This window comes from Myotis lucifugus, unplaced genomic scaffold (assembly GCF_000147115.1).
Source record: "Myotis lucifugus unplaced genomic scaffold, Myoluc2.0 scaffold_65, whole genome shotgun sequence".
NCBI classification, from domain to species: domain Eukaryota; kingdom Metazoa; phylum Chordata; class Mammalia; order Chiroptera; family Vespertilionidae; genus Myotis; species Myotis lucifugus.
In genome coordinates this window covers 3,854,529-3,872,988 of record NW_005871113.1, presented here as the reverse complement: position 1 = coordinate 3,872,988, position 18,460 = coordinate 3,854,529, and the positions used below count along the sequence as shown (strand labels likewise).

The following is an 18,460-nucleotide window of genomic DNA, read 5'->3' as shown; positions in this document are numbered from 1 at the left end:
ATGTTTCTTATTTTTGTGGCAAACTTTATCCTCAAAATATGTTATACTTAGGTGATTTTCATAGATTATATCTGTTTTTCAACTGAGAAAAATACAAACCTTGGGTTTAGAAATTAAGTACATTTTAAGGACAGGCAGGAAGCATACTGATTATTTTAATTGAGGCGTCAGGAGTTGGAGTGTGCCTAGAAAGCAGCAGAGATACCGAAGGTTTAAAATAGATTGTTAATAGATTGTTCCACAGTTAAAAAGCAGTAGAGAATTTTTTCCCTCACCAAAACCAATTATATTTGTAAATTTCTCATGAAGGAGAGAAGAGATGAAATAGTAATGTAAAAGCAGTGAAAGGAAAGTTATTTAGCAAAATTACAATAACTTTATTGCAGTTTTTCTTTGAGGTCTGTGTTCATTCAGGGTTCTTTGGTTTGCATGTGATAAAAATCTATATTTGTACTACCTTACACAAAGAATGGCAGAAATGTAGATTCAGTTGAAATCAGGGACCCCAGTCACGCTAGGATTTTTTCTTTCTTTCTCTCCTATCTGCTTCTTTCTGTCCAGTTCCTTCTTTCAGATTGGCTTTTGTGAGAAACTATGGCAGAAACCATTGGCAGACACTTAGGCTGCTGGCAGTTCCCACTCTTATTTCCAGTGTCAATAACAGTGAAGGCCTGATTGGCCCAGTTTGTGTTGGGCCAGTTCCCCTCTCCTCCAGCTGTGGCCAAGAGGGTGGGGTTCTGTGATTGGCTCAGCTTTCAACCCTTGGCTAACTAGTAGTGACTAGAGGGACTGAAATCTGAAACACATAGCAGTTTTCATTCAAAGCAGTTGTTGGTGAGTAAGCGCTGGTAGTGAGAGGTGGGGAGAGGAGAGGTGGAGCAGTATCAAGGGGAGGAGAAAGGCATTTCCCAGAAGAAACAGGAGATGCTGTTCCAGGCAAAAATAAGAGTTTTTGGGGAAAATGTCTGCTTTACTTTAGTAATTCAATTCACTTTAGTTCAGCAAACCAGTTAACATTATTTTGAAGGATTTAATTCTAGAGAAAAATGAGGAATGGAAACCTTTAAAATTTAGTGCTTCCTATAGTTTTGTCACTGTTGTAATAATACCTTTTATGTGTGTTGTCTCCTTTCATCTCCACAACCATTTGAGGTATGTATTTCCATTTTAAGGAATGAGAAGACGTTCAGAGAATGAGATACCTTATCATTGGTCACATGACTCGTGAGAGGCAGAGCCAAAATTCAGATAACCAGGGTTTCTGGAATGCTATCCAGGACACTTCCCACTATATGACACTTGCTTTTTTATTGACTTCATTCAGATGATGTATTTGGTCGGTTATAAAAACAGTGCCATGTGTTAAGTGCTTTGATAAAAATGAGTCATGAAAAGTATGAAATATTATTTAGGAAAGGAACCTTAGAGATCATAAATAGTACAGTGGTTCTTAAAGTTTTTGACTTTGAGCCATGAAATGTTCACAGTCAAGTACCATATAAAATGAACGAAAGCACAGGATCATCCTGCTTTGGAGAGGGGAGAGCCCGGTGCTCCATGGGCTGGACCTCTTTTGAGGTCTTGACTTCTTGGAGGCCACTTTATTTTATTTTTATTTTTTTAAAAAAATGTTTTATTGATTGTTTACAGAGAGGAAGGGAGTGGGATAGAGAGTTAGAAACATTTATGGGAGAGAAATATCGATCAGCTGCCTCCTGCACATCTCCTACTGGGGATGTGCCCTCAACCAAGGTACCTACCCTTGACTGGAATTGAACCCAGGACCTTTCAGTCTGCAGGCCGATGCTCTATCCACTGAGCCAAACTGGTTAGGGCTTGGAGGCCACTTTAAAAACCTTTTGTTTAAGGAAACAGAGCCAGGCAGGGTAAATAAATGACTTGTCACTTTCAGATAATTATATGTTACAGGGATTTAAATCATATTCTTGTTTTCATTTGTAAGGTGAGTGACAATTTGTTGTTAATGAAAAAACCATGAAGCTTATAAAAATCAATTAGAGTGAATTCAGAGTTACCCTAAATAATTGTATTCTTCAATTTGGTGGTACTTTTACAGCATGTCATATCCATATCATAGCTCTTATTAAACATCTGTGGACCTTAATACTATTTGTTGAGTTAGACAACTGTCTGGGTAAGGCTAGTGAAGGGTAGCGGTCGTACGCCAATTACCATGTTTCTCTTTTATTAGTGTAGATGTTGAATTCTCTATATACATATTTCAATAGGAGAATTTCAGAATTTGGATAAATAAAATGCATGTAGGTAATATTTAGACCTTGCTCAGGAATATAAAGTACAGCATAGAGAATATCTATACTAATAAAAGCCTATGTGGTCATCACGCCCTCATGCTGTAACAATCCATCACCAGGAGGCAGTGTGCGCAGTGGGCGTGTGTGGGTGGGTGGGGACTTGATGTGTGTATGGCGTGGAGGCAGGTCCTATGGTTCCGTGTGGTGACGCCAGGGGGTCACGCGGCTCCATGCAGAGCTGCTGGGGCGGGTCCCGGCGGGTCCGAGTGGTGATGCCAGGGGCGGGACCCCTGGCTCCGGCCTACCTCTTTGGGGCAATCCATTGAGGAGTCCCGGACGAGTGAGCGGGGCCTATCTCTTTGGGGAGATCGATCGTGGGGCTCCTGCACTGTGAGAGGGCACAGGCCAGGCTGAGGAACCCCCCGCCCATCCCTGGGTGCACAAATTTCGTGCACCGGGCCTCTAGTAGTCAAAAATGTAATAAATATATATGGTGTCAGGTGGCTACTAGACTTACTAGGGGATCACTTCCTGAACTGTATATATGTTTAACTACTATACTAGAAACCTTAAACGAAGGTAAAATAATATTGAATGCCAACTGTAATTGAAAAATATTTAGACCTTGCTGATATTAATAACTTTGATTATTCCATTCCAGTTTTGAATCTCTCTTTTCAGTTAGAAATGTGAAGAAGTGGTACAGTGGATAACGGGAAGTTAATCTTCAAATTGGATAAACAAGAGTTTATTTATTTTTCCCCTGACCTGAGTTTTGTTTCCTCCTTTTAGGAGAGTCAAGCCCTACCCGGCGAGAAGCTGTGAAGAGAAGAACAGCAGAGTATCTCATGCGAGCAGAGAGTCTCTCTAGCTTTCATAGAAAAGCTCAATTTGATGAAGTAGCTCAGGTATGTCTTACGTTTCATTTGCATTTCCTTTAGCTATTTTTGCTGTCTTGTCTCTCACTTTATTTCTATTTAGAGAGTTTGAGAATTTTGGTCTTTGGAATTTTATCAATAATTTTAAGTTATTGGTGAAAGAAAAGCATTAAAGCACCAAAAATAGAATAAAATGGGACTTGCTTTCTCCTTTCTTGGTCCTTTTTTCTTATTCTACCCCTAATAATCTAATTTATACTGAATTTTATTTGAATTTTTTAAAGTTAGATCATGATCCTCAAACAATTTCTGTAAAGTTTTTATTGCTTCATGCTAAAGCTAACCATTTAAGCGTAAGTCCTATAAGTAGCTGCTATCGATCACCTAGAATTGTAAAGGTATAATTCTGACGGTGATGTTTAGATTATGTAGGATTACCTTTAGTCATGTCTCAAAAGCAGGTGAATGAAACATTAAAACACTGTGGTTTAATATTATTGTTTTTATATCCTATCTATCTGTTTTGGCACATTTCTGGAAAAAATTGTTATTTCTTTCTTTATATTAAACCAACTTTTTAAAAAAATGTAATTTAAGAATCATCTTCTGAGATGGGAGAAAGTATTTATTTTCTCAATTGATCTAAGAGGCAGGCAGGCTTGTTCGGATCTCAGCTCTCCATTTGAAGCCATGAAGAATGGACAAGCTACTTAACCACCTCGTAGCTTCAGTTGCTACATATGAATAATGAGGATCAGATAATTCCTTGCTGGGTTCTTGTTAGGATTAAATGAGTTTGAGAAAATCACTCAAAAAAAATGAACACACACACACACACACACACACACACACACACACAAATCAAGTGCCCACCTCGTAAAAAGACCAGCCTATAAGCCAAACTTAAGACTAGATTAATGAGTCTTAACCTTATTTTTCATCTCTCCTTGTATACTGCTTTATAACTCTTCACTGTTGAATTGTATCTTTTTAAAATGAAATATTTATTTAAAGATTACTTTGAATTCAATTCTTACTGTCTATGGGGTTGTCAACCCCCCCCCCCCAGGTGTGCATTCCTAATGTATACATTCTCAATTCTATTTTTGGGGACATTGATAAAAATGTTAAATAGAATGGGTTCTTATCAACTTACTTGTTTTATTAAATCACCTTGTACATACTCTAAAAGTTTTAGGGAGTCAAAATTACCAGTTCTTTCCATTAACAGTAACTTTGAATAGTCTAACTATACTTATTCAAACTCCCTATTTGTGCATCCCCTGTTATAGTTGCTTATAATCACTTTTGTGAGCAATAATTTATTAGGAAAAGAAACATAAAGCTAATTGTATAGCTTTTGACTTAGAGAAAGGAACCATGAAGTATATCAGTCAGAATTTCCCTTCAAGCATAGCTTTTAATGTAACTAAAGAGGTATAATATAGGAAAGTTGATTATATTGTTATATATTAATTCACTAGGCATCTGTTAAGACTCTGTGTGTATACAAAAACTAGATATATTCTGGAGTTATAGAAAAGATGATGACAGTCTCTGCTCTTGCAAACCCTGTAGCATAATTGAAGACTCAAAATATGCACCTAATTCAGGAAATAAAAGAGAGAATGGTAAGAGCCCTGCAGAATAATGGGAGTTTGGATCAGAAAGGGTAAAGAGGGGTACCACATTTGATATACTAGGATTTTTTTTAGCTTTTAGGCAAGAAGACTAGAGGAGAGTTTTTCTTGCTAGAGCAAGATGTTTTTCTTTTAGAGTAAGCAATTGCTTTTCATTTTCATTTTGTATTTTATTCTATTAAACCTGGACCTTACTTAGGTCAGGGACATGTTTGATTATTTTCTTATCTAAAATTGAACTTAAATGTCTTCTAGAGGTTTTTTATTAGCTTGGTGAATTCATTATTTGTCTCCATTAACTTTCTTTGGGCTTCAGTTTCAATGAACACAATGAGAGGACTAGTATAAATGATTTCCTAGGCCCTTTTAACTCTTAAATTCTGTGTAAAGCAGATATTCTCTTTTGAATCCATGTGTAAACATTTCTTTCCAGCCTGGTTGATTAAGAAAATAAAGGAATCCTTTCCAGTTTTAAATGTTTTGTTGATTGCTGTTTTCCCCTTTGGTCTAGGACTAGGTCATGACTCATTCCACCTGAGTTTTCTGTGGTAATTTAAGCTTTTTGCTTTATTGAATTTATTTATGAGACTCTTTGGTGGTAAATACAGAAGCTCTGAATTTCCCCAGTCATTGTTGATAGCATTCTTTTCAAAAAAGGATAGAAAGGAGCAAAAGCACTCTCCTTTTTTTCTTCTTCTTCATTACTAAAAAGCCCCAAGAAAAGTACAGGTTTCAGATTAAAAGGAAATGATCTTCGTTTGAAGTAAAGGTGAAATCTTAACTGAAGGAGACAGATATTTTTTTTAAACTTTAAAAAATTAAATTGTAGATAACTTTGAATGCTTTAAGAATTAATATTAAAAAGGGATTTCCCTGGAAAAGGCTGGATATAGCTTTTTTTCCGCTATATTTAGCTCTAGGAATTTTAAACTCAAGATCAATGAAATTTAGAAAAAAAATAAATAATCTAAATTTAGGACATCGAAGATGGTGTAGTTTCTAAAGTGTAAGTACATTTTTTTGTTATGCATTTACAAGGTGTGAGTGAAAATACGTAGAATGTATGCCTTTCCTGATTATTTTGTAGATTTTGAATATAATTGCTATCATAATATTAAAAATAGTTTTCTGTTGTGCATTTTGTTTGCTGGTATTATTGGTATGTCTCAATTCTTTAGAAAAAAGTATTTTAAAATGAGTTTGTATCACCCTTAGTTAAACATGGGAAAGCAGAGCAGGGGCATTCCAGATCAGGAATAGGACTGCACTTAAAAGCTCTGGTATAGGTACACAATGAAATACTATATAGCCATAAAAAAGGAGATCTTACCCTTTGAGACAGCATGGAGGGACCTGGAGAGTATTATGCTAAGCAGAATAAGCCAGTCAGAGAAAGACAAGTATCACATGATCTCACTTATATGTGAAATCTAATGAACAAAATAAACTGAGAACAAAATAGATCCAGAGACTTAAAAGCATGGAACAGACTGACCAATCTCAGAGTGAAGGGGGGTGGATGGGTGGTTAGAGATTAACTAAAGAACCTAGATCAGCGATTCTCAACCTGTGGGTCGCGTGAGGGTCGAACGACCCTTTCACAGGGGTCGCCTAAATACATCCTGCATATCAGATATTTACATTATGATTCATAACTAGCAAAATTACAGTTATGAAGTAGAAACAAAAATAATTTTATGGTTGGGGGTCACCACAACATGAGGAACTGTATTAAAGGGTCACGGCATTAGGAAGGTCGAGAACCACTGACCTAGATGCATATATGCACAACCCATAGACACAGAAAATAGTGCAGTAGGGTTGGTGGTGGGTGGGTGTGACATCTGTAATACTTTCAACAATAAAGATAAATTTTTAAAAAAGTAAAAAGATGCTTGAAATATGATTTAAGAGAGTCTTAGGAGGCTGGGTATTGAGGGTTAATAGGTTCCTAATGAAGGTCTTGGCAAAGCCAAAAATCTACAGGTGAAGCCAAGTTCAGAAACTATGTAGTACTATGTAGTTAGCTATCAGGGTTCGGAGTGTGGGTTCTGGGCAAATTCTTTGCAGTGTTTTCCTTTTGCCCTTGATTATTTATTTCCTCCCAAGTAATGGTGCTTTATTCTCAGGTTATTTAAGGAGGAGTAGCTAATCCTACTTCAAACGTGGTGCTGGACCTGTAGCATCACATCACCTGGGACCTTGTTGGAAATGCAGAATCTTAGGGTCCCCCAGCCTAAGTGAATCAGAATCTCCATTTTAACAAGGTCCTCAGGCGATGTGCATACAGGTTAAAGTTTGAGAAGTATAATACTAGCAAATTGGTAAGAATAGATACAGATCACATTGAGAACAGGGAATAATATCAAGTGAAAAAGACGATGGGTAGGATAAATAGCAACTTAAAAAACCCCATGAAACAAAAAGAAAGGTAAGCTTCACTAAGCCATTTAGAGAATGTAGAACAGGAACAGTAAGTAGGTTTTACTAGTGTGCTAATTCTAATCCACGGTGGTGGCTGCCCAGGAGCACTGTATGTATTGTGAGACCGAGTGTGGGATTAACAGCGATGTCTGCCATGGGCTTGAGCACTTGCTGTATTTGGTTTTGAAGACTGTTGGGTCATCAATATTCTTGCCTTTCTCTGCCCCCCTCCTTGACCTCTATATTTAGTTTTGGTGTGGCTGAATACAACTACTACTTGCTTCTATAGGCATCTTCTGCTACAGTAACTAATACATATAACTGAAAATTCTACTTTTATTTATTAAGGAAATCAGCCATGCTGCCTAGAAATACATTGATCTCTCCCCACCCCCTTAGCTTTGACTGCAGTTTCCCCAATGTCATGCATTGTTTTAGAAGTAAGATTTAAACCCCTCTTATCTGTTACCTAGTTTTGTCATTTTGGACAAATTGCTTCACCTTGCTGCTTCCCATATTAAAAAAAAAAAGAGAATATTGGACTTGATCTCTGTCTCTTTCTGTTCTTAAAATTCTATGGATTTATGTTTCATTTTGCCATCTGAAAAAAGGAATAGATCCATAGGGATTCTACCCAATTTAAACACTGCATATAAAAAATATAGGATTTTTTATTGATGATTTTATTTCATGATCTTTCTTTGTTCATTTCTTTGATCTTAAAGTTTTATAGATGGTTAAAGTAGAAAGAGAACTTTAATGATCACTTTATCTTTGGTCTTCCGCCATTACAATTTCACCATTACTGTCTTTGCAGAAGTAACCTTATTAAATCACTATTTTTATTGAGTTGTTTCTCATACAAAAACTTGTTTTCTAGACTCTGGAGAATATAGTTTTGACTTTTCTTCCTGGCATTCAAGGCCTGTGAAAACTGACTGACCCGATCCTACTGTGTAATTTTATTTTCCTCTGTTCTACAATTTGACCATTCCCTACCACACCCCCCCCCCCCACCCCCCGCCAGGCCAGTTTCCTTCCAATCCTATATGTAATACCCTTTTCCTAACCTAATTTCTACATAGCATTTAAAATCACCTTTAGTTCTGCTTCTTTCTGCGACCAGTTTATCAAACACTAATAGTGCCTGTCTCTATTGTCTTGTATTTTACAAAAAGGTTTTATTGTTATTTAACTTTTCATGTATTTGGCTTATCTCCTCAAGTAAACTGTAAATTCTTGAAGCTAGCGACTGTGCCTTTTGATGATTTATATCCTTTTTAGTTATCATGTTCCTATTGCACACCAGTGATTATTTATTGGAAGGTACAGGAGAATTTTTGTAGTTTGCTATCTTTGCTGTTGAGATTGCTAAAGTGAACCAATAACTTTCTTTTGGAAACTGATAGATCCAATGACATCAATGAACAAGAAGGTACAAGTAGCCCTGGCTGAATTACTCAATTGGTTAGAGTGTTGTCCCGATACACCAAGGTGTGGATATGACCCCCAGTCAGGGCACATACAAGAATCAACCAATGAATGCATAAATAAGTGGAACAACAAATCAATGTTTCTCTCTCTCCCCCTTTTCTCCCTTCCTCTCTCTCTAAAATCAATAAGTAAAAATTAAAAAGAAAGAAGGTACAAGTAGGAGATACAGATGTTGGACGCATTTGGCCATATTTTCAAAGACAGATGTAATAGATAAATTATTACTTATTCTTTTTCCCCCCTATACATTTTCCTCAACATTTCTTTTACCAAAACTACAGCACTTCTTATTTTTCCTCCCTCCCTCCCTCCCTCCCTCCCTCCCTCCCTCCCTCTCCCTCCCTCCCTCCCTCCCTCCCTTACCCAAGGATATGTTTATTGATTTCAGAGTGGGGGGGTGGGGAGTGGAAAGGGAGAGGGAAACATCATCCATGTGAGAGAGAAACATCAATTGGTTGCCTCCCTCATGCACTTCTACGGAGGATCCAACCTGCAACCTTAGGTGTGTGCCCTGACCAGGAATTGAACTGGCTACCTTTTGGCGTACTGGGATGATGTTCCAACCAACTGAGCTACCCGGCCAGGGCCTTATTCTTTCTTGATAATGGAGGGGGAAATGAATTTTTAATTGTTAGACTATGTTGTGTGGTAGGAAGACTGCAAACTATAGAGTTGAGGGCTAGACTAGGATCTTCCACTGTTCTTTCTGACCACAAACACTCAACCAGTCTGAGCTCCCCTTCATTTATCTGTAAAATGGGGATTTAATAACTTCTTGTAAGTACTCCATTCAGGGCGGGGTGAGGGATAATGATGTAAATTAAGATAGAAGAGACTATTTCTGTTATATGTCTATTAAAGTACCCTGCTAAATATTTTTGTATCCTTAAAAATTCATCTTGGATTTTAAGCTTCTTGGGGGGCAGAGATGTATCTGTTTTTTTTTTTTTAATGTCCTCTAGCTCAGTACCTTTTGAAATATTAAATACGTGTTTTTTGAAATGTATCTTAGAAGTATAATTTAAATCAATTTTAAACAATTATCCAGTACAATTGCTATTATCACCAACATTCTCAAGTTAGGTGTTTTTAAAAAGTTGTCTTTTTAAAATTTTTTAAATTTTTTTTAGTGATTTTAGAAAGAGAGGAAGGGAGAGGGAGAGATAGATGTAAACATCGATGAGAAAGAAACATCAATCAGCTGCCTCCTGCACGCCCCCTACTGGGGATAGAGCCTGTAACCCAGGCAGATGCCCTGACCAGGAATTTAACCAGTGACCTCTTGGTGCATGTTTGTTTTTTTTAAAAAAATAACATTACTTCTTCAGGCATATTCAAATTAGTATTTGCTTGCTGAACCTAAAAACAAACAAACAAAAGGAGAGCAGCCCAGCCAGCATGGCTCAGTGGTTGAGTGTTGACCTATGAACCAGGAGGTCAGGGTTCGATTCCTGGTCATGGCACATGCTCTGGTTGCGGGCTCGATCCCCAGGGTGGGGTGTGCAGGAGGCATCCTATCAGTGATTCTCTCTCATCATTGATGTTTCTATCTCTCGCTCTCTCTCTCTCTCCCTCTCCTATCCTCTCTGAAATCAATAAAAATATATTTTAAAAAGAACACAAGAAAACAAACAAAAAAAAACGGAGAGCGATTATAATTTCTGCTTTTAGAAAATTTTACAAGTACATTTTCTATTTGTAAAAGACACCTAATTTATCTATGCAATCTCCTCTCTCTTGTTTTGCTCCTCTCTTCCTCCTTCCTCTCTATTCTGTCCTTCCTCTCTCCTTTCAACCAACATGCTAGGCATTGTGAATACAAAGATGAATAAGGCATATTTCCTCTTCTCAAGGAGCTTCCTGTCTGGTGATGTTGGTCAGTACGAGGACTTGAAGTACCAAGAATGATGTCTCAGTAACTATTAATCATGACAATTGATTAACCAGGATATTTATCTTCCACTCATGGGGGAAACATGTTTCCTATATAGCCTAATAGATTTTTGACAACAAAAAGGCCTGCTCTGAGGATATAATAAAGCAAAACTTTGTGTCTCCTGTCATTCTTTGCAGCATCACCATTTTAATAATAAGGATTAATATAGCATTGCTTTCTGGTTATAAATGCAAAATGGAAGTGTCTTTGGAGTTTATCTAGTCTAATGTCTTACTTTACTGGTAGGGAAAAACTAAGGTCAATGGTTGGGAAATTAGGATTATTCTTTTATTGTACGTAGTACTGATACATGCTTTTCTGTGTTCACTGACCTTTTTGGACTTTTTTGTAGCTAACAGATTAAGTTTTCCACATCACATATTTTCATATATTTAAAAAAATTTTCTTTCTCCTGTAAATCATCTCTTTTTTAGCTTAAACAAGGTTATTTCTAATAATTATTGCTTATATGTTGGAGTTTTTAAATTTTTATTATTATTGGCAATTCTTCTGGAATCTGCCAATCTCTCTTAAAATACATACCATGTATTTATATCATAACACTAATGGAGTGTAGTTTCATGAAGAGAGAGATGACTTGTGTGCCCTCACTCCCCAAGTTTATCTATTTTTCCATTGTTTTTAGTTCTCTATTCTAAATTACTCTTGAGTGGTCTGGGGTAAATATAAGGCTGTGATTAATTGTTGGCTCAGTTAGCCAATTGTTAAAAAGTTTCATTATAGTTGAACAGTTTTGAAATGAATTACTGTGCTAGAAACTATCAACTCATTAATTTTTCTTTTTAAAATGTTATCATGATTTATTTACATGCAACTTTTTTCTTGCTTTTTCTTTTTGATTTTCTTTATTTTTGATTTTATTATTTTTTTTTATTTTACATTACAGACAAACAGAAACTTCTTTCATCTTTCCATTCTCTGATTTATGATAAATTTAGTTTCCTTTGGCCTGGCATTTGCTTCAGCAGGCAGTCTTTCTTCAAGTACCTCCCTGATTGATGTGTAATCTTTGATATCTTCCATTAGCCTCCAGGATCACTAAGTTCAAGGCCCCCTTGGAACCTAAGGAGCCCTGCCGAGGAGCTGAAGGCCTTCAGAGTCCTTGGGGTGATTGACAAGGTAATTCTTCAGTGCCTCTTCAAGAGTTCAGTCATAAATCGACTGCATGCTGACATTATGTCTTTGAAGCTTTGGATCTTAAGGATATGAAACAAAAGGAGAAAATGACTCAAATGCATCTGCACTTTAAAATAACAAAAGCAGAAGAGAAAAAGCTTTTATCTAAGCAATTCATGTAAGGTCATGCAAAATATATGGGAGCTAAAGGAGAAGGTGCATATTTGTTGGCATTCAGTGCAGTAGGGGTTTGGTTTTTTAAACCTGTTATAGCAGGGTAAAGATACACTTTGATAGTTACAAAACCTTGGGAGTCAGTAGTTATTCACATTAACTGGTGTAGTCAATACAATTAGTCAAAAAGAAAAATGGCATTCTCCTAATTACTATTTATTGAGCACCTACTATGTGTCAGACCATATCTTAGGCATTTTATATAAAACAAATTACTTAATCATTTTCACAACTTTGTTATTTGCATCTTGGTGAGAAAATGATGTTTAAAAGAGGTTAAGTAACTTGCCCAAAGATCACATAGCTAATTTAGGGTAGTGCAGAAATTCAAACCTAGATCTTTGTGAGTTAAAAAGCTGTGCTTTTTTCTAATACACTTAACCCCCCTACACACACACACACACACACACACACACACACACACACACACACATACTTTTATATTTGGAACAAAAATACTAAGATAACTGACATCTGCTACTGAGTTTCCCCAATTCCAAACATGTCCAGTACTGGGCCTCTTAGAGAATATAAAAATGTAATTTAAAAACTATACATAATAAACTGTGTTTTAAATATATTTGATCAACCATTACTTTTACCTTTCAAAGTCAAAGAAAATGCCTTAGTTAATGTTAAGGTGTACATTAATTTAAATTTTTTTTACATTAACCATCTTTTATGAAGCACCTTAGTGATCATTTGTAACTTACTGAGTACTTCTTGTCTTCTAAAGTATGCATGTGATTCCATGCTAAAAACCGAGCAATATGCAGTATATCGCAGGTAATTTAGACAGTAATTTATAGCTTGAGGTATTCCAAAAGGAACATTAGGTTGGATATTACATGAAGCTCTCAGTGTCTTATTAAATTCTTACAAGCATCATTTTTCTCAAATTCATATGACTGAATTTTGAACTTAAAGAATTTTAAGCAGTAAGATTTTGGAGGCTGAAATGATGCCTTAACCATGTTTTCCCTGGCTTTTCAGAACATTCAGTTTGAGAGTACAGAGAGGCAAAATAGGAATTGAGTAGTTTCCTGGTTCTTGGATTTCTGTTCATGGAAATAAACTTTTTTGATGTACAGTGTCTGCTCCCTCTTAGACTTGTTTATTTTGACGAAGTGTGTCCTTTCATTGCTATGCTCTAATTATGAGTAAGTCACCTGATTTATTCAATTTAGAACTTTTTACAATGGAGGAATTCCTGAGTCTTTGCTGAGGCATAATTTGTTACTGTCTTTACTCTGTTAACCTGTGTTTGGTGTTTAGAAGGTGACATTTAACTTTCTTAAGTAGAGATAAGGAAGTATGTATGGGAATTAAATAAGCTTTTTATTATTATTTTAAATTTTTATTTATTGATTTTAGAGAAAGGGAGAAGGAGGGAGGGAGGGAGACAGATTGAGACAGAGATAGACTGAGAAAGACACACAGAGAGACAGAGACATTGATTTTGTTGTTCCACTTCTTTGTGAATTCATTGGTTGATTCTGGGAGTCATACCTGCAGTCAGGATGGCTCTCTAACCAACTGAGTACCCGGCCAGGGCTGGGAATTGAATAAGTTTTGCAAGTAATCTTTTAAAATGTGTAACATAGTCTCTACTTTGCAAGAGCATCAATAGGTAAACTTTAAACAATTTGAATTTTTTAAAAAGATAAATTCCTATCAGTTGTACTGAGGAATACCTAAAATTTGGATTTTACAAACTTGAAGTTTGGAAGAGAAGTATTGAATAAATTCAAACGACTAAAAAATACATAGGATATGGTAATCTAGCCCATACAGAACATAGTTTCTCTAATTCTGTTTCATTATAGTATTTGTTCTTTATGAGTTATTTTGAGTGTTATTGTCTATTAACTTAGGAAAATAAAATTTCCCTAGGGTAGGAATTTATAAACTTTTATATAGAAAGTAGATAAAACATTACTATATAGACCAGTGATGGCGAACCTATGACCACGCGTGTCAGAGGTGACACGCGAACTCATTTTTTGGTTGATTTTTCTTGTTAAATGGCATTTAAATATATAAAATAAATATCAAAAATATAAGTCTTTGTTTTACTATGGTTGCAAATATCAAAAAATTTCTATATGTGACACGGCACCAGAGTTAAGTTAGGGTTTTTCAAAATGCTGACACACTGAGCTCAAAAGGTTCGCCATCACTGATATAGATCTTAAGTTCTTTAGAACAAGATTTTGTCTTTCTTGTTCACATCCGTATTCTTAACACTTACAAGCATGCCTGGCACATAATGGACACTCAATAAATACTTAATGAATTGAAACTTAAATAACTTTAAGTACTATATTATCTATAGAGTGATACCTACTGGTATAATATGAGACTGCTATCTAGTACCACTGTTCAAGACACTCAGATGTCTTTACTCAGATGTATAGTAATTCCAAAGCTGCATCTTGGTCTAGTATTCAAAGGTAAATAAGTGACTTTCTGTCCTTTAGTTGGGATTAACATATATATGCAACAAGAAATTTAAGCATAGGGCTCTTGGATTATAAATAAACTGGTGTGCATTCAGAAGCAAGAGTGATAAGGCTGGTGAAGGCCCTCCAAATCATATATACAGAATAGCTGAAATATGAGTAATGGTTCCAACTGATAAAAACATGCATGATGTTTATATTTTTGAGGGCTCTCCAGTATAAAGGGACTGTATAATGTTTTGTTCAAATCTGTGGGTGAAAAGGGATATTCATTATGCCAGAATAACATCTTGGACAAACTAGAATATCTGGTTTTCCTGAGAGAAAGATAGTAAGGGATAAGACTTCAACTAGAACTAAATGAGTATAAGTTGGCAAAATTTTGGCCAATGATTAGAGATACCTTTCAAGAATTAGGTTTGACCAAAGGCAGACTGGATTCCGTCATATCTTATTTGTTTCATGTCATTAGAGATATTCAAGTAAAGGCTGAAGGATCATTGGTGGGGATATTGTAGAAGGAATTCAAGTGTTGAATGGATTTTTTTTTTTTTAATTTAGAGAGGAAGTGTGGGGGTGTGTGAAGGGGGGGCAGAGAGAGAGAGATGAGAGAGAGAGAGAGAGAGAGAGAGAGAGAGGAGACAGAGAAGAAAAGAAAGGAAAAAAGAAAGAGAAAGAGAAATATCAGTTTGTTGTTCCACTTATGCATTCATTGGTTGATTCTTGTATTCAGTGCCCTGATCCGGGATCAAACCCAAAACCTTGGTGTATCAGGTAATGCTCTAACCAACTGAGCTACCAAGCCAGTGCCTGGATTTTTACATTATATAACTTATAAAGATTTATTTTAGTCCTCCGATTCCTTTACACATAATCTTCATGTGGTAATAGCAGGGGAAAATAGAAATTAGTGGAAACACCATACTCGGGTGAGAAGGATGGGTGGATTCCTGTGGTTTCATATAAGTTTGTGCATGTGTGGGTGCACAAACTTTTGTGTTTGTGTGTGATAGGTATGAATATATAGGGTGTGTATATGTTTCTGTGTATAAGGATTATTTATATGTAGGTAATTTGTAGCTAAGTTAGGAATCCGGATTGGTAGTTTAACTGGTGGTAGGATGTCCAAGTGATGGGAGAATTTCTGAGAGAGTTCACTGTTGTATAACTTATCAGAATGATGTCAGGAGAGAACAGCTAAAATAAAAAATTAAATAAGACCACGAGTCTCATAATGGTGCACGGATTCGTGCACATTAAAAGGAAATTTATTATAAGAATACTTTAATATTGCTATTCGCCCTTTTTCTATAATAGAAGTGTCAACCAAATTCACCATCAACAATGACATATCCAAACACATGCGTGCGATTGGCGCCAGCGAGAGCGTTATATGTATCGCGCATGTGCGAGTCAACTTAGTCTTTTATAGATATAGAATAAACTTGCTTAATTAGACCTGCTTTCTGGCTTAGCTAAACTTTTTCCAGCCCAGTGAAGCACTCCAACTTCTCTTTCAGGTAATTGTCAGCAACACAGCAGTAAATATCAACACGAAGCAGATTATTGTAGATCACGCAGGGAGAACAAAGGGTAAAATATTTAACTGCAGCAGTGTTTGACTATATTCTGCACAGTGAGAAAACCTGAAGTCATTTTCAAGGTTCACCATTTCTTACTTCTTTTCAGTTGGGTCAAGTTTCTAAGCTTTCTAAAATCTCCATTTTCCGGCTAATGAAAACAAAATAGGATTCCCCTGAGTCTCCTATCTACCTACTCCAGGACTTCTGTGAGGATCAAAAGAGATGAGGCACGGGAAAACGCTTCACAGACATTTGGTTAAAGTGTAAAATGTTTGCACCTGGCTATAAAGCAAGTCATGTTCCTGGGCTGAGAAACTCAAGAGGCTAGTCTCTAGGGAGAGGAAGCCGGGTGTTGCTACGTGACATCATTACCTAGTGCCCACAGCCACCGTTTCCGGGCTGGGCTGGGCTGTGGGCTGCATTTTGCACCATGGGGTCTTGGCAGCGTTGGCTGTGATTTGGTGGGGGTGTCGCTCTGGTGTGGTGGCGGGGCCTGTGTCCCACTTGGGGGAAGCTGAGTGTTGCTTTGTTGGCACCAGGTCTGTGGTGCCATTTCTTTGTAAATGGCCAGTGCGCATCACGGCAGCTCCTGCGTTGAGCGTCTGCCCTCTGGTGGTCAGTGCACATCATAGAGACCGTTTGGACAGTTGGAGGGACACTTAGCATATTAGCCTTTTATATATATATATATATATATATATATATATATATATATATATATGTATATATAAATATGTATATATATATGTATATATAAATATGTATATATATTTATTTTATATATATAACTTTTTTATATATTTATATTTTATAAATTTACATATATATGTATATTTTTTTTCAAAATGTCCAGGTTTCTATAGAAAATTATTGAGAAAAGACAGTCCACTGATACCAATAGTGAGATGACAGAGATGTTAGTTATCTCACAGGATTTACAACAGTCATCATAAAAATACTTCAGAGAGCAATTGCAGACACACATAACACAAAATAGAAAGTCTCAGCAAAGAAACAGAAGGTGTAAAGAAAAACCAAATGAAGGTTTTAGAACCAAAAAATACAATAAGAGGGGGAAAAAACTCTCAATGGGCTCAATAGCAGAATGGATAGGACAGAGAAACAACAGTGCATTTGAATATAGAACAATAGAAACTACCCAATCTGAATAGAGAAATAGACTGGGGGGGAAATGAACAGAGACACAGGAACCTATGAGGCTAAAATCAACAGTTCTAACACTCATGTCATTGGGGTTGCAGATAAAGGGGGGAGCTAACAAGTATTTGAAGAAATATGACGAGACATAATCCTACAGATTCAAGAAGTGAATCTCAAACAGGATAAATACAAACAAATCCATGGCAAGGCACACATAATAGTCCAACTTCTAAAAAGTGAAGACGAGAAAATTTGAAAGCAGCAAAAGAGAAGCACTTACAGAGGAAAAATAGTTTGAATGACAGTGGATTTCTCATTAGAAGCCATCAATGCCGTTAGGATGGCACACCATTTTTTAAGTGCTGAAAACAATGCCACTGTAAAGATCCTTAACTATCCCCTCCTGGGGATCTAGTGTCAGCACCATTTTGGGAGCTCACAGGGAGAAGGGGGATGTCCTCACCAATTCAGCCTGCAGGTTTTCATACAATGCTCCTGTTTTCAGTACAAACAGTTCCACCTTCAGCTGTCTGGTTTCTGATTCCATGTCTTTAGAAAATGAACTTCTCTCTAGTCTTCTGCTGGGGAGGAGAGGGCAGCTGCCTGGCTGCCTATGCAGCGGCCTAGAGTGTAGACTTTTCCCCAGTCCTCCTGTTTCAGGAGATACCTGATACCCCTCATTTCTGGAATTCTGCAGGAAGAATTGGCTTGCCTTTTGTTGTTGTTTTCACCTGTAGACATTTGGCATCTGTTTTCTGTCTACTAAAATTTTGCCCTCTTTTTACATCTCTCTTGTTTACAGTCACTCTACGTCTTTTAAAATCTGTTTACTGTTATTCAGTGGGGTTTCTATGGGAGATTGTGATCTATATTTAAGAGAACGTTAAATTTAACACATTATGTAGTCCTCTCAGCTTCATGGCATCCATAATTTTGATCACATGTCTTTGTTGATCTTTTTCAAGTTGTTAATTTTTTAAAAATCAAATAGTACAAAGAGTCCTGTAGGTAATTTATGGCCAGAATAATTATTTCAAGTTGACCCACCACCCTCTGGGTATTGCTAGTTACATCGAACCCATCTTTCCTTCAACTGGTTTCAAATTAAAATGTAGGCATCCCAAACTCTTTCTAAGGTACAGATGTACACTATTTTCTTATTCTCCTTTAAAGATGTACTATTGTTTTCCTCTAGTCTTATTTTTCTCCAGTTCATCTTCAACACTGCTAGAGAT

At 36.5% G+C, this 18,460-nt stretch overlaps 1 protein-coding gene across 15 annotated transcripts in view; it reads left to right on the top strand.

The window, feature by feature from the left end:
• Positions 1 to 18,460, top strand: part of RPS6KC1 (ribosomal protein S6 kinase C1) — a 131,282-nt gene that overhangs the window by 62,048 nt on the left and 50,774 nt on the right. For 13 of the 15 annotated variants that reach the window (XM_023754755.1, XM_006089883.3, XM_006089884.3 and 10 more), the window contains 2 exons: positions 3,069 to 3,184; positions 11,696 to 11,788. In XM_023754755.1, coding sequence (XP_023610523.1) covers positions 3,069 to 3,184; positions 11,696 to 11,788 — 209 coding nt within the window. The remainder of the gene's footprint in view (positions 1 to 3,068; positions 3,185 to 11,695; positions 11,789 to 18,460) is intronic. The other 2 variants (XM_014456839.2, XM_014456836.2) reach the window with 1 other exon arrangement.